At 39.9% G+C, this 13,500-nt stretch overlaps 4 protein-coding genes and 2 long non-coding RNA genes across 13 annotated transcripts; 3 read left to right on the forward strand and 3 right to left on the reverse strand.

The window, feature by feature from the left end:
* The first annotated feature begins 3 nt into the window (after nucleotides 1-3).
* On the forward strand, nucleotides 4-1,526 carry LOC124316346 (replication stress response regulator SDE2-like). The gene is made up of 5 exons (XM_046782239.1): nucleotides 4-305; nucleotides 365-457; nucleotides 522-691; nucleotides 757-850; nucleotides 911-1,526. Exons 1-5 carry the CDS (start codon nucleotides 46-48, stop codon nucleotides 1,443-1,445), a joined length of 1,152 nt encoding a protein of 383 aa, XP_046638195.1. The 5' UTR covers nucleotides 4-45; the 3' UTR covers nucleotides 1,446-1,526.
* A 9-nt stretch (nucleotides 1,527-1,535) lies between these two features.
* Nucleotides 1,536-2,584, reverse strand: LOC124316528. The gene is made up of 2 exons (XM_046782525.1): nucleotides 2,101-2,584; nucleotides 1,536-2,016 (listed from the first exon to the last, which is right to left on the reverse strand). Exons 1-2 carry the CDS (start codon nucleotides 2,530-2,532, stop codon nucleotides 1,759-1,761), a joined length of 690 nt encoding a protein of 229 aa, XP_046638481.1. The 5' UTR covers nucleotides 2,533-2,584; the 3' UTR covers nucleotides 1,536-1,758.
* Nucleotides 2,222-6,151, forward strand: LOC124316654. The gene is made up of 5 exons (XR_006911917.1): nucleotides 2,222-2,308; nucleotides 5,199-5,297; nucleotides 5,404-5,480; nucleotides 5,700-5,871; nucleotides 5,948-6,151. It is a non-coding gene; the product is annotated as an uncharacterized LOC124316654 (long non-coding RNA).
* On the reverse strand, nucleotides 3,056-3,933 carry LOC124316527. The gene is made up of 2 exons (XM_046782524.1): nucleotides 3,452-3,933; nucleotides 3,056-3,362 (listed from the first exon to the last, which is right to left on the reverse strand). The coding sequence occupies exons 1-2, from the start codon at nucleotides 3,887-3,889 to the stop codon at nucleotides 3,108-3,110; spliced, it is 693 nt and encodes a 230-aa protein (XP_046638480.1). The 5' UTR covers nucleotides 3,890-3,933; the 3' UTR covers nucleotides 3,056-3,107.
* An 877-nt stretch (nucleotides 6,152-7,028) lies between the features above and the next one.
* On the reverse strand, nucleotides 7,029-13,328 carry LOC124316625. Of its 2 annotated transcripts, none has more exons than XR_006911870.1 (4): nucleotides 13,215-13,328; nucleotides 13,048-13,152; nucleotides 12,804-12,948; nucleotides 7,029-7,117 (listed from the first exon to the last, which is right to left on the reverse strand). It is a non-coding gene; the product is annotated as an uncharacterized LOC124316625 (long non-coding RNA). The 2 variants fall into 2 exon arrangements; XR_006911869.1 differs by having other exon boundaries at nucleotides 7,030-7,117; nucleotides 12,800-12,948.
* On the forward strand, nucleotides 7,405-12,089 carry LOC124316359 (protein tramtrack, beta isoform-like). Of its 7 annotated transcripts, none has more exons than XM_046782257.1 (7): nucleotides 7,405-7,669; nucleotides 7,739-7,904; nucleotides 7,962-8,323; nucleotides 8,388-8,466; nucleotides 8,551-8,649; nucleotides 9,519-9,701; nucleotides 9,833-10,128. In XM_046782257.1, exons 2-7 carry the CDS (start codon nucleotides 7,742-7,744, stop codon nucleotides 10,099-10,101), a joined length of 1,155 nt encoding a protein of 384 aa, XP_046638213.1. In that variant the 5' UTR covers nucleotides 7,405-7,669; nucleotides 7,739-7,741; the 3' UTR covers nucleotides 10,102-10,128. The 7 variants fall into 7 exon arrangements, with proteins under 7 accessions (XP_046638213.1, XP_046638214.1, XP_046638216.1 ...); XM_046782258.1 differs by having other exon boundaries at nucleotides 9,836-10,128; XM_046782256.1 differs by lacking the exons at nucleotides 9,519-9,701; nucleotides 9,833-10,128 and adding exons at nucleotides 10,309-10,559; nucleotides 10,702-11,407 and having other exon boundaries at nucleotides 7,414-7,669.
* Nucleotides 13,329-13,500: the final 172 nt, after the last annotated feature.

Genomic DNA, 13,500 nt, shown 5'->3' on the forward strand with positions numbered 1-13,500 from the left:
CCACTGTTGGATCACACTCATTGTTACTCAATTGTCAAAACAACAATGGCGGTGTTCTTAGAATCTTGCTCTTCTTCTACTTGGTTTCAATTAGAAAAACAAAATGATTTAACTCACGAGTTTCTTGTCAACGAGCTAAGTAAGCAGCTTGGCATTACAACTGTTCCAAATTTTGCTTGCAAGTTTTTCTATGGCCATCATGAAATTCTACCGGGAAGCTGTAATCCCTGGCCTAAAACCGATACTTTTGTTAGAACGAATATATCTTTGGCAGGTGGAAAAGGTGGTTTTGGGTCCATGTTAAGGTGTGAATTTTATAAATTTAGTTTTAATTTTTAATCCTTTTTATTATTAATTTCTTTAGAGCCATTGGAGCCCAGATTGAAAAAACTACCAATCGTGAAGCTTGTCGTGATTTAAGTGGCAGACGTCTCAGAGATATCAATGAAGAAAAAAGGTAAAGCTTTCTATTCAAATAAGCTTACTCAAATCAATTAATCTTAAATAATACTTTAATGTAGGCTTAAAGATTGGGTGTCTAAACAAGCTGACAGAGAAAAGGAGAGGGAAGACAGAAAGCAGAAAAAGTTGGAGAAACTTAGACAGGAATATCACCCTGAATTTCATGATCCTGAATATTTTAAAGTGAGATCAGAAGTAACTGATAAAGTGCATGAAGCACTAGAACAAGGTATAATAAACTCTGACTTTTCAAATTTACGTTCATGATTTTAATTATGTTTACTTTAATCACAGGAATTCAAGCCTCTAGTTCAGCATCTGCTGACCCACCCCAGAAGAAACGGAAAGCTTCAGATGATGGGCCAGCATTAAAAAAGACTGCTTTTTGGTATGATTATCTGTTTCATATCTTCAAGACTGATGTAACAAAACCTTATTGATGTTATAGGGTTGGAGTGTCTGATGATGAGTCTGACTCATCAGAAGATGAAAGTAAATCTTCTAACACTAGCTGCAAAATGGAAGAAGGTGAAACTGAAGTGATAGAATCCAAAAGTCAAGAATGTGACCAGGGGTCAACTGAAACAAGTGAAATCAAAACATCTGATACTCCAGTTGAAATTCCTCCAGCCAGTCCTACCAAATCTGTGATTGACACTCCACCTTTGAATGAGCTTGTTACTGAACAGGCGTCTTCCGACGGAAAACCTGCTATCCCCGTCGGAACTCCCGTTACTGAAGAGATTGCCGTTCCTACTCCAGCGGAGCCAACAGTGTTTCTACCCATCAACTTGGATGACTTTGACAGTTCCAAATCTTTAGAGGCATTAGGCCTCAACCATTTAAAACACGAATTGCAGAGACTTGGCATGAAATGCGGGGGATCTCTCCCAGAGAGAGCGTCACGTCTCTTCAGCGTTAAAGGACTTTCACCAGACCAGATTGACCCCAGCCTACTTGCCAAGCCCCCCAAGAAGAAATAAATGTCAAAAACTACAATTTGTGATGTAACACAACATTAAACTTTTCCATTCTCGATTTTTAATAAAAATTTTGACAGTAAATTTGACTAATTAAATTAAGTGAATGTTTTCCCTTCAAACTTCCCCTTTTTAGGCCTCTAGGCCTATGCTTTATAGGCCTGAGCAGATGATTTCTTTTTTGTTGTACTGTAAGAAGCAAGTGGGCCTCAAGGATTAACAGGTATAAAGAACATTAAATGTTTTTCTGTTGAAGTACAATTTTAATTTGGTTATAGGTATTCAAGTAAGACAAATTAGCTGGAAGGATTCATCTTCAATTACATTTAAAGATGAATACCTTAGCTTTTTGATGAATGCTTGTTGTGACAAACGGTTTCTCTCCGTCAATCTCCAGCTCGTTGTAGTCAACTTCTTTCATGACTTCAAAACCCATCTTGCTTAACCCTAAAGCCATGAATTCGCTGACAGCTTCGACTTTAATCATTTCAATTCCCTTTGATTTAGCCAGCTCCACGGTGAATTTGGTGCAGAGGCCCGATAATCCACGTTTGGTGTAGTCCTGACTGACAGTCTAAAAGGGAATAATTTTTTTTTTTTACTATTTTACCCTTTAACTTATCAAAAATAAGGAAGAGTGTGACGTAAAAACCTCTACCATTAGATCGATGGATAAAACAGGATCAAAGTTCAAGTCCAGTTCAAGTTCAGCAAGCAGACGGCAAATTTTTTGCCAGCCCGGGCGTTCAATTGGATCAGCGAAGGATATTAGGCTGATATCATCTTCAGTCCGATCCTTGTAGTCGAGGTCGTTGATGGCTGCAGCGGCGATACGGTTTCCACTGGTGATGTCACGAAGGATCAAGGTAAATTTTTTGGTGCATACGTGGCCGATGTAGTGACCAATCCACGGGCGAACTTCTTTTTCCACGTCCAAAACATTTTTGAATGGGAAGCGATGAAAAAATTCGTCCATGACGAATTCGGACAGTTCTTTCACGTCACTAGGCCCAGCCAAATCGAAAATTAGGTTGGGGAATCCATCACAAGGAAAAGGAAATTTAATGGAATCGTTTAGTGTGGCGGCCATTATTCTTTAGCGTTTGATGCTGTCTAACGAAAAACGCTCTGTCCACGAATTTCTTTTGTCATTTAGTGATCGATTAATCAACAATCGAATTGGGAAGCTGCGATTTGATTCCCATATCAAGTAAACCTAATCTATGTGAAGACTCTACCCGTCGGGTAAACATTCAGTCGGGACTCCCGTCGGGTTTTTGTCCGCGGTCTCGAACCATCCCGACTGCACCGAAACAGACACTTTTGTAGTTTTAACACGTTTATTTCCTCAATTCGCGACTTTGATTACAAATTTAGACATCAAATTGGGCCAGAAAAAACAATGCGAATGTGAGTGAGGTACAGTATATTTCTTGAAACTCTACGATTGTTAGAAGAAATATCCAGTACCTTTTTGATTTTTGCTCTTTTAGGCAATTTTTCCACTAGTCCGTTAGGAAAAATGGTAGTTAAACATTGAACACATACACAACACCAAATTTTCAGCCATTCGCTTGTTAACACAAATAATATTTTTAAATTTTGACATCAAGAACAACATTTAGGTTTTAGCGAATGCCCGTCAGCTGAAGGATTCCATCTTCATTAAAATGAATAGATGAAGACCCTAGCTTTTTGAGTAAAGTCCGTAACGGCGAACGGCTTTTCTCCGCCAATGATCAGCTCGTTCATGTCGATCTCCCTGATCTTCTGGAATCCGAGACTGGCGAACATCGCAGACATGAAGTCGTTGACCACCGCGATTCTAATTAGATGGATGCCCCTAGCTTCGGCCAGCTCTATGGTAACTTGGGTGCAGAGAGAAGCCAGTCCTTGATTGCAGTAGCTCTCTCCGATGGCCTGAATGATGAATACAGCACAAAATTTAAAAGTGAAACAAATTTGAAAGATACGCAACTAGAATTAATTAAAATGGAAATTATACATACAATTATATCCATGGATATAATAGGATCAACGTTGTAAGACAATCCCTCGTTGAGTTTGGAGAGCAGAGAGCAGATTGTGTACCATCCCGGGCGTAAATTCGGATCAGCGAATGTAATTAGATTGATATCCTTTTCCTGGCGTTCCTTGTAATCCACGTCGTTGATCGCGGCCGCAATGATGCGATACCCGCGGAGGACGTCACGGAGAACGATCGACATATTCTTCGAACTAACATGGGCGATGTACTGGCCAATCCACGGACGAACTTCCGTTTCGACATGCAAAACGTCTTTCAGCGGGAAGCGATGGAAAAATTCGTTCATGACGAATTCGCACAGTTCGTTCACGTCGCCTGGTCCGACCAAATCGAACATCAAATTGGGATGTCCCCTGCAAGGAACGGGTAAGAATATCGGAGGGAGCAAAGCTTGGGCCATGCTTACTGGAGATCGTTTGATTGAATGTATAGGTATCAATGTCCATCAGCGTTATTATATACCTTCAATTTCTTATAGATTGCGCAAACGCCACAGTTGTCAGGGGGGAAGGGACAACATCAACTGATCGGTGATCGACCGATGAGTAAACGATATTTCGTGTGGCGCTAAATGTTCATTGCCTATACGTCGATAGATTTTCCAGCAAATTCATTGACGATATTTCGGGAACAATCTGGAATCACTAACAGATGTAGAAGCATGTAGAAGCACTTCTCATGGTAGAAGCATTATACCTTGGGGATTTCGTCTGTTGTGATGTGTGATGCTGCGGTGGTGGATTTTGGTGAAGACGAGATATAAATTTGGAGGGGAGAATATTACGTGAGTATCCAAGTTATTTGTCTTTGTTTAGTTAGTTCTTTCAATTGAGTGTAAACGAGCCAGAGTGGACATTGTTTTCATGTATGTTTCTTTTTTATGACGCTAGACGGCATAGCCTTTGATCATTTTCCGCTCAGTTAAGTTACATTTACTTTGCACATCTCTGAAGAAATTTCTCGCTGCTACTACAAGGAAATTTTGTGTGAAAGCTGTCAGTTTCTGTTCCAGCAACAAAGCTCACTTGTAAGATTTTTATAATAATGTGTTTTTTTTTTCTACTTCCGGTTTTCTCATTTCAGTCAGTAGTTCGGTAAATATTCAGCTGACGCACAAAAGAACAACATATTCGTGATCGTCGTCAAATTTGTGGTAAAGTTCATGTTTTTTTTGTACGTTTTCGTACTTCCGGTTTTGAGAATTTTCCTGAACTAATGTTCAGGAAAATTCTCGATTTTGGCCAAATTCTGGATTTCGTTTAAAATACACCTAATCGACCCCAAATTTTACGTAGATCACGAATATTTAGTTTATTTTGACGACAGCTCAATGGTTAAGGCGCTTTCGCTTACTTCCGGTATACTTCCGGAAAATTTGCATAATTCTAGCAAGTGAGCTTTGTTTTGTGTACAGTTCTTAAGATTGTATGCTAGGTTTTAGCGAACAAAAATGCGTTTTTCAAGTTTTGTGATTATCTTAAGACCAGTCTTTCAAATATTAAGTTTTGACCTGCGTCAAATAGATGGCGTGTTGATTATATCAGTTACGGGCTTATGGCGGTTTGCTGTCAAAAGTTAAGCTATTTTTTCTTCGAAAATTACCAGTGAATTCATTGGTAAATTCGAGTGATTTAGTCTTTAACTTGTAACTGATGTGTTCTATTCCGTGTACAAGTTGGATAACCTTGATGTTTCTCATAAACTTACAGGAGGAATCGTGAAAGTGTCGTGGCCGTCGTGCAGCCTACTGTCAACTATTTTCTTCAAAATCATTGTATTCTACTGAATGTGTCATCGAAATGATATAGGTAACAACCAACACTGGCTTTATTACAGTATTGCTGAAACATATTCTTCTCATCTTTTATTATGATTCATCTAATTATTTGTTGTTTGTATCATTGGACTTGATAGATCACCAACCCCAGCATGGACCAATCTCTCATTCCATCTTGTAGAGAACCTTGTATAACTGATTAGCGGTTTCATGTGTAAGTTCACATATCATGTCACTGAACTTTCTCCAATGCAGTCTAATGTATTTAAAGTATTGATCTGCACTTACGTCTAACTAATGTTTAACAGTTTAAGAGACGATTTTGAGTGTATACTAATAACTGTTTATAATTATTCTTTTAGATCATAGACAACAAGCACATTGATGATTCAAATTATAAACAGGGTAACATTTTTCTTTTTTTCATTTACAGGTTCTAAATTACAGGATTCTAATTTTGCATGACAGACTTTATGAGAAGTCATATCCTATGAAGACAAAGGACAAGGACTGTACAGTCAACAAGGTCCCTTGTTTGCTAACCTGTTGGCTGCTACCCTTGAATCTCTCTTGTTTACTTCCTTAAACAGGCCTCTTGATTTGAGGTATTGTTTTCTGTCACTAATCTCAATTATTATTGTAAATTATTGTCATCCAAATAACTGTTCATTCTGCTTACAGGGTAACTCCTTCGCTACTTGTCATGGACTTCATCCACTGGTGAAAACTGACGCGAGAATGCTGTGATTCAAGACTGATAAATTTATTCGAGACTGATAAATTGTGTAGTTTTTAGATAAATTACAAATGGATATCTGGGCTCCCTTCTTTTCTGTGGCCCCGTTTCCCTAACTAACCACTAACCAACGCCCGCCGGTGGTCACTCACCCGCTGTGAAACCAGGAGGAGGGGAGGGCTCTGGTCGAACGGGGACTTGGAAGGCGCATGATCCGATGAAAACTTTTGGAGGGTCATGAGTCTAACCCGGAAGCCTAGTATGACTACATCTCCCCGGAAAAACTTGCCTCGTACTTCTCTCTTCTTCTCGGTCCAGATAAATATCTCTGGGGGCCGTAGACATGTCCTATAACAGCATGTGCGAGTTAAAACAATGCAACCCACTACCCAATGAAACAAATAGCCATGGTTTATTTTTTGTGGAAATCTCCGTCAGTCAAATTACAAAGACGATGCAGATTTCCGCAAAACTAAACCATCGCTTTTTGTCTCATTGCCACAGCGGTGATGGCGGGTTGCGTTTAAATTCGTGCAGAAGAAAAACGTCTTTAACCGGACGGTCTGTTTATTAAATTTTTTCTACATTTCTAAAATTAAAAAAAAATTGGTTCAAACGATATATTAATTTTCATTTATTACAGATGTTACATTGTTAAGTTATAACAATGGTTTATAGGGTTTAGTGTATAAATTTAGAGATTGGTAGGTGTATGTGTGTTGGGTTTGAAGAATTGGAAGGTATAAGTTTGTGGGGTTTGGAAATTAATTGGTAGGGATTTGTTGGTAGGGTTATAAATTAACTGTTTTTTATCCATACTTTAAATAATCACCCCTCCAACATCCTCCACTTTCCTATCCCAATCCCAAATACATGTTTATTTGTTTGACATAACACATCCCCATATTTCTGTTTTTGTTCTTTCTTTTAACATACATACGGTAGACTGCAGATACAATGACAATTTAACAAAATAAAGATTCAACTTCCGTAACGCGACAACAGCACCAAGGAACAGCCAGTTTAAGTTTAACAAGATGCAAAAATGATTTTCACCAGCATAGGCTGCAACGAGCCACATCGGACAGCAACTACGGGAACAATACAGGATAAACCTGTCAGCATAACTGGAAATGCTTCCTGAAAAGACAAATTAATGTCACTTTATGTAGTTAATAATAGTTAACCCAAATATTCTGAAAAAATTGTCTGGTAGCTAGGAACTTTGTACGCTCCACCGAAAGAAATGTTCTTTTTGTATCAATCTATCTTGTGTACAACCATATTCCATTTACAGCATCCATAATTATTAATTAACAACATGATTGAAAGAACTCGAAAGAAAGAACTCGAACAAACAAATGAAGCGTGCGCAGGAACGGCAAAATGTTTCGAACTGCGTTGATCGAAATGTAGGTAGCGTTGCTGAGCTCAGCCTAGTCGGCCATATTGGAAAGAATAGCGAAGAGCAGTTTACGTGTCTCGTTTTTCCCGTTAGTTTTGGGGCTTCTAGAATATTTAATTGAAAGATTGATCTTGTCTTTTTCTGGAATCGTCATCTTTTTTTGCTTTACTGGTTAATTTGTCGAAAGAAGGTGTTTGACTTGTCCGTTTGTTTCACTGTTCAAACCAGACTAGTATTGTGTGATTGTAGCAACTACTTTGAGGTAAGCTAAATATTAGTTTTGTAGATGCTGATGGCAATTTGTATTCAAATGCTTTTATTTTCTTTCCAGGAAATGCAGAGCAAGCAAGTCGACAAACAGGCATTCATATTCTTAAAAGATGTCAGTTTTTCAGATCTCAGAGAACTTGTAGATTACATGTATAAAGAAGAAGTAAATGTTGCTCAGGAACGACTTGCTAGTTTTTTGCAAACAGCTGAAGCCCTTGATATCAAAGGTGAGTTTTTTTTTAACAATTATCCTACCACATAGATCCAATTTTGTGCTCTTACAGGATTGGCATATAAAGAAGGTGACCAGTCTAAATTCAAATCTGGTCAAAATGCAAGGACTAATGCTGCCAAAAGAACACTAAGTGAATCAACATCAACTCCGTCAGTTGTATCGACTCGCAGCAATTCTCAACGACCCGAAAATGACAACATTTCACACACTCCTTCTCAGATCCAATCATCCTCTAGACCAAAACCGCCTCCTCCCAAGAAAGCTCATGTTGTACCATCGGAATCTCCTACACATCCAGCGAACACAGACTCAGATGACCACTGTGTTGTAGATACGAAAATGGAATCGGAATTAGACTCTGACCACATGGAAGACCAACTAGATAATAACGGACCAGAATGGGCATCACGAGTATGTGTTAAACAGAGGCAGAACTTTTCTTAATAAAGTTAATTTCAATTTTAAAAAATCCCAGGACTGTGACGACGACTGGAGCACATCTGACAACGGAAAGATATCCATTGCACCCAACTCGACCCGCGAAATTACCTTTGGTAATATAATATATAAACTACCAGTCATAGTTTATAACACACCCGTATTTTTAAAAATGTATTTTTTTTTTTTTAAATTCCAAGGCCCCTCTACATCAGACAATCGAATGGGAGACAATGTTGCCGGACCCTCAGGAACACAACCCAAGGCTAAAAATTCATCTAGCGGCGCAGCATCTCGAGGTAGGCATTCCTCTTCAATATTAGTCCTCTACTTGGTGCTAGATTCTCTCTCGTACCGTAGTCTGCTCTCTTTTTGATCCGCCTTCCTTCTGCCCCTTCCGAAAAACGCTCTGGTGTCGTTGTTCACGACATTCACGTGGATGAACTTGCATTAGTGACCCGAATCAGGTTTCTTTTTCTTTCTTTTTTTTATTCCTTCAGTCGTGCAACATTACTTTTACAAGCAGACACGCTGAAGATGTCCGGAAGAGGAAGAAAGGGTAGATAGACAGAAATTAGGTTTCATAGCTAAAGAAAAAACCAAATATTCCGAACTTGACGGGTGACATTCTCCGAATTAATGTATAGGTGACTCTTTGGACGTACCCGCGGACGACAGTCACGACACGAATCGAATGATTGCCACGGCAGTCTCAGCAAGGGGTCCTGCAACCGTTTGTCCGCTATGTTCGGTCAGGTTCCTTCGGGTTAGTGCCCTGGTCGCCCACTTGCATTCGAACAAATGCGACTCGGTGACTATGTTTAAGTGTCCTTTAGCCTCGTGCACTTTCACCACCCGCCACCAAGGAAATCTCAAGCGACACTTTTTGATGAGGCACCCTTTATGAATCAAATGCAATTATTAAATTCCCTCAACAATTCTTATTTTTGTCCCTCCATTACCAGAGCTGTTTCTCTTCAATAAACAGAACTCAGATTGATTTTTTGTAGACACAAAATCTGTCAAATCAAACGACCATGCGAAAATTAAATACAGGCAGCAACTCTTTTTGAAGCTTGACCAATTAATTTTGAGTTAAGTTATTTTGACTCTTTCTTTTTTCTCATTGGTCCCTTGTTTTTTTTTTCTCTCCCAACTCTTCTGTTAGGATACGACATGGACGATCAGTCTCTTGACGAACGCTTCGGTTGCCCGAATTGCTGGCGGAGTTATAAGTATAAGAAAGGTTTGTACCGCCACCTGCGCCAGGGATGCGATGAAATGACGTCGGAAGCGGCGGCGGCGGCTGGCCAAAGAAGAAATCCAGTTCGAAATAAAAATGTGTTAAAATGTAAGAAAAAACTAAATTGATTTCGATTATTTTCTGACTGCTACCACGAGAACTTTGGAAATCGTTTAATTTGATTTTCTGTTTGTTTATTTTTCTTTTTTTTCTTTTTTATTTCACTCGGTTGCTGCTAGCAGGCGTCGCCGAGGACGTGCAAAGTCGCCATGCTTGCCCCAATTGCCATCGGACTTATAAGCATAAAACACACGTGTTCGGTCACCTGCGCAAGGGCTGCGATTTAGCGACAACGGAAACGATGGCCAATTACCACGGATGCATAACTCCGCTTCCCGCTTTCCGTTGCAATTTCTGCCCTTTCATTACGTTCATTAGGGAATTCATAAAAACACACAATCAAAAAGAACACGGCGGCGATTACCAACCGAGTTTGAAACGCGCTTGAATCGCTTGTTCTTGTATTCGTTTATTTTTTTTTTTAAAAAGTATCGATTTGAAATCCTGCCGATGAGAAAATGGATCTTTTTGATTTTTGTTTCCGCTCGTGAATGATATGAAATTTTTTTTTCTTCTTTTTTTCTTTTCAAATTTGGTTCAAAGTCTCATGGGTGTCCATTGTTGTTTTTTTCTCAAATGTTCTGACCATATCTAGGTGACGAGGTGGACGGTCAATCTCGCGTCGGTTGCCCCAATTGCCAACGGACCTATAAGTCCAACAAATTTTTGTACCGTCATCTGCGACAGGGTTGTGGCGAAATAGCGTCCGGCTACCGAGAAGACCTTCCGTGTCATCTGCCCGTCTACCGTTGCCACGTTTGTCCTTACTTCACGTTCATTAAAGGATTCTTGCACTTTGACACTGTCAGACTGCGCACTAGACCGTTGAGACCTCGAGTCGGGATTGTAATTTGTTTTGTTTTTTTCAGTTATTACCTCAGAATTATAAAGATTGGGAAGTCTCTAGTTGTTACTTTGATTTGATGATCCTGTTTTTATCTGAATGGTTCTCTTTCTCCGTTTTTTGTCCCATCTTCTGAACCCACAGGTGATGACGGGAAGGACAATCGAGTCATTTGCCGGGTCTGCCATCGGACTTATAAGTCGTGGACAAATTTGTTGCAACATTAGCGCCGGGACAACACGGGCTGCGCACAACCCAACCTCATCTCGCTCATCCAAGAAAATCGCAGAGTCTCGTATAGGGACTTTGCGCGAACCCTGGCCATCGAGGCCGACCCTGAAGCTCACCAACCCCTGATCAAATGCCCCAATTGCCATTTCAGTTACAAGTTTAAGAAGGATCTGTACCGCCACTTGCGCATGGGCTGCGACGCCATGACGACGGCGACGACCGTCGGCTCCCGCGACGGCCAGCTGTGCGACTTGCCCGTCTTCCGTTGCAATTTTTGCCCTTACGTCACTTTCGTCAAGTCGTCCGTGAGCAGACACGTTCAAAGCGCCCACAGCAATCGATCCCACAATGCAACTCTTTAAAGAAATCCGCGTTTTTTGTTTTTGTTTTCTATTTGATGTCCACTTTCACAGAGAGGCCGATCCTAATTGATTTGATTCCTTGTTTGTCTTTTTGTTGCCCCGATTGCCGCCGACAGGTGCCCAAGTGGACGAGCAAACTCGAGTTGTTTGCCCCAATTGCCATCGGACTTATAAGTACCGAAAACTATTGTATCGCCACCTGCGACAAGGATGCGGAGAAATAGTTTCCGGTTACAGCCAAGACCAGCCGTGCCCTCTGCCCGTTCACCGTTGTCCCCATCACGGTTGTCCTTACATCACGTTCATAAGGGGATTTCTAAACCGACACGCCGTCACCGCTCACGGGCAAACCTCCATGCATCCGTCGTCTTCTTCTTCTTCCCATTTGTAGTCTAACTCTCCTACAATTGCAAAAGTACTAGCGGCTGTAGTCATTGCATATCCTCAGATCAGGCCTTTGTCTAACTAACCATTTTGGGTCTTTGCTTACAACAGCCGCCAAAAGTTGAATCGAATTTTCTTTGATGAATTCTGTTTGTTTCTTCCTATTGTCCACAAAATACCTTTCAAACTCTCTCTCTATATTCTGGCTGATGCAGGTGACGAGTCGTGCGTCTATCTATCGGGGCGAGTCAGTTGCCCCGTCTGCCGTCGGAATTATAAATGTAGGAAACATTTGTTGCAACATCTTCGCCGGAATTACCAGGGCTGTGCTCAGCCTCATCCCGGCTTGCTGGTCGGACAGATTTATTCGCACTTGCCCCACTATCGTTGCTCTTTTAACTCGTGCTCGTACATCACTTTCGTCAAGAAGTTCCTCCACGAGCACGCCCTGGAAGCCCACAGCGTCGTCGGAGGACCCGATAGTCTTTGAACAAAAATCTTTCCCTCCTCAAACAACCCACCTTCCACTTGACGTATTATGATACTCTTTGATTTTCATCGAGTTACGTGTAGATGTGACATATTGCGCGTTGGAAATGTTTGACCGAAAGATTTGGAATAAAAAACAAAACAAAAAGAACATGATCTGAAATAGAAAATGTCTCGAGATTTTGTTAATACATGGTGGCGTTTCGGTCCCCCCCCCCCCTAAAAAAAAAAAATTGTCTGATCTTTTGTCTACCCGCTAGTTAGTACGACAGACCGCCTGAAAAAAATAAAAATAAATAAATGTTGTAGAGCTTTGGGTTTATATACGTACACAATGAACACATGTATGCCGATCGTTGATATTCGTCGTTAATTGGATCGGGACTTTCGAAATGTTTGGTTTTCTTTTTTTCTGGTTATCTTGTTAGCTATTTTTTTACAGCCTAATTACAGCATCCATAATTAACTACATGATTGAAAGAACTGTTACTGATGAAATCCAAAAATGTTAAAACTACTTCACCAGGTGGTTAATTCTACTTGGAAAAACAAAACTAAATTACTATCAGAAAAAATTATGACAAAAGAAAAGTTAAACTAAGCAATACATCAGAATTACATTTAGAAATGTAACATAGAAATAGACGGCTCGGAAGCTTTTGAGTTTTGACACAAACTGTCTTAGCTGAAAAGTAAACAGATAAAAAGCAAAGAGCTAGTCTGAGTCATAAACAAAGTAAATGTGTAGCCTAACTCTAAAAAGTTTATCAACTGACATACTTTAAATTGTTCTGTAGTGTTTCTGCATGTAATGAAAGTTACAACCGCCACAGATAGCAAGCTTGAAAGAGGAACACCTTCCGCCAGCTGGCTGCAGCAAATCCATGTCATCGGACTGCAATGAAGAAGCTCAGACTTCAACAGGCTGTTAATGGAAAAATAAAAACTCAATTAATATCAGAAACAAACCATCAAATAACTAAATGTGTAACTTAAGGTTTAAAGAGTTGATCACCATAATTACTTTTACTGTTCTGAAGTATTTCTCCATCTGATGACATTTTGGGAAAATGTATCAATCAGTTTTCAGGCCACTTAATCAGATGGAATTGCCAAATATAAATTGTACCTGTAAATTCACCACACAAAAATTTACATTTAGTAATCTTCAAGAATACAAGTGGGAGTTACTATTTTATGTACGAAAAATGTCCGACAAGAGTGTATCCCGTAACAACTGCATAACAAGTTGTAACAACTATCGTGTAGGCTACATTCTCGAACACGAACAGAGGAACAGTTCTGACCAGGGTTGCAATTTTTAATCTGATCACAACCATAAAACCATAACAATACGCAATCGATTGCTGATGCGGTTTTTTTGCTGATACGCGAACGAAGAAGTCTAACTCGTTAAAGCCACCACTTTAAACTTACAAAAAAAATCATTACTATTCTATTCTAAAACAATTATCTG

The sequence above is a fragment of the Daphnia pulicaria genome, chromosome 12 (assembly GCF_021234035.1).
Source record: "Daphnia pulicaria isolate SC F1-1A chromosome 12, SC_F0-13Bv2, whole genome shotgun sequence".
NCBI lineage: Eukaryota > Metazoa > Arthropoda > Branchiopoda > Diplostraca > Daphniidae > Daphnia > Daphnia pulicaria.

Coding starts and splice junctions, on each gene's coding strand:
- LOC124316346 (XM_046782239.1), top strand. CDS start 46: ATGGCGGTGTTCTTAGAATCTTGCTCTTCTTCTACTTGGTTTCAATTA. Junction 306..364: donor GGTTTTGGGTCCATGTTAAG/GTGTGAATTTTA, acceptor TAATTTCTTTAG/AGCCATTGGAGCCCAGATTG. Junction 458..521: donor GATATCAATGAAGAAAAAAG/GTAAAGCTTTCT, acceptor ACTTTAATGTAG/GCTTAAAGATTGGGTGTCTA.
- LOC124316528 (XM_046782525.1), bottom strand. CDS start 2,532: ATGGCCGCCACACTAAACGATTCCATTAAATTTCCTTTTCCTTGTGAT. Junction 2,017..2,100: donor TTTTATCCATCGATCTAATG/GTAGAGGTTTTT, acceptor ATTCCCTTTTAG/ACTGTCAGTCAGGACTACAC.
- LOC124316359 (XM_046782256.1), top strand. CDS start 7,742: ATGCAGAGCAAGCAAGTCGACAAACAGGCATTCATATTCTTAAAAGAT. Junction 8,324..8,387: donor GACCAGAATGGGCATCACGA/GTATGTGTTAAA, acceptor AAAAAATCCCAG/GACTGTGACGACGACTGGAG. Junction 8,650..10,308: donor TAGCGGCGCAGCATCTCGAG/GTAGGCATTCCT, acceptor GACCATATCTAG/GTGACGAGGTGGACGGTCAA.
- LOC124316527 (XM_046782524.1), bottom strand. CDS start 3,889: ATGGCCCAAGCTTTGCTCCCTCCGATATTCTTACCCGTTCCTTGCAGG. Junction 3,363..3,451: donor TTATATCCATGGATATAATT/GTATGTATAATT, acceptor TTCATCATTCAG/GCCATCGGAGAGAGCTACTG.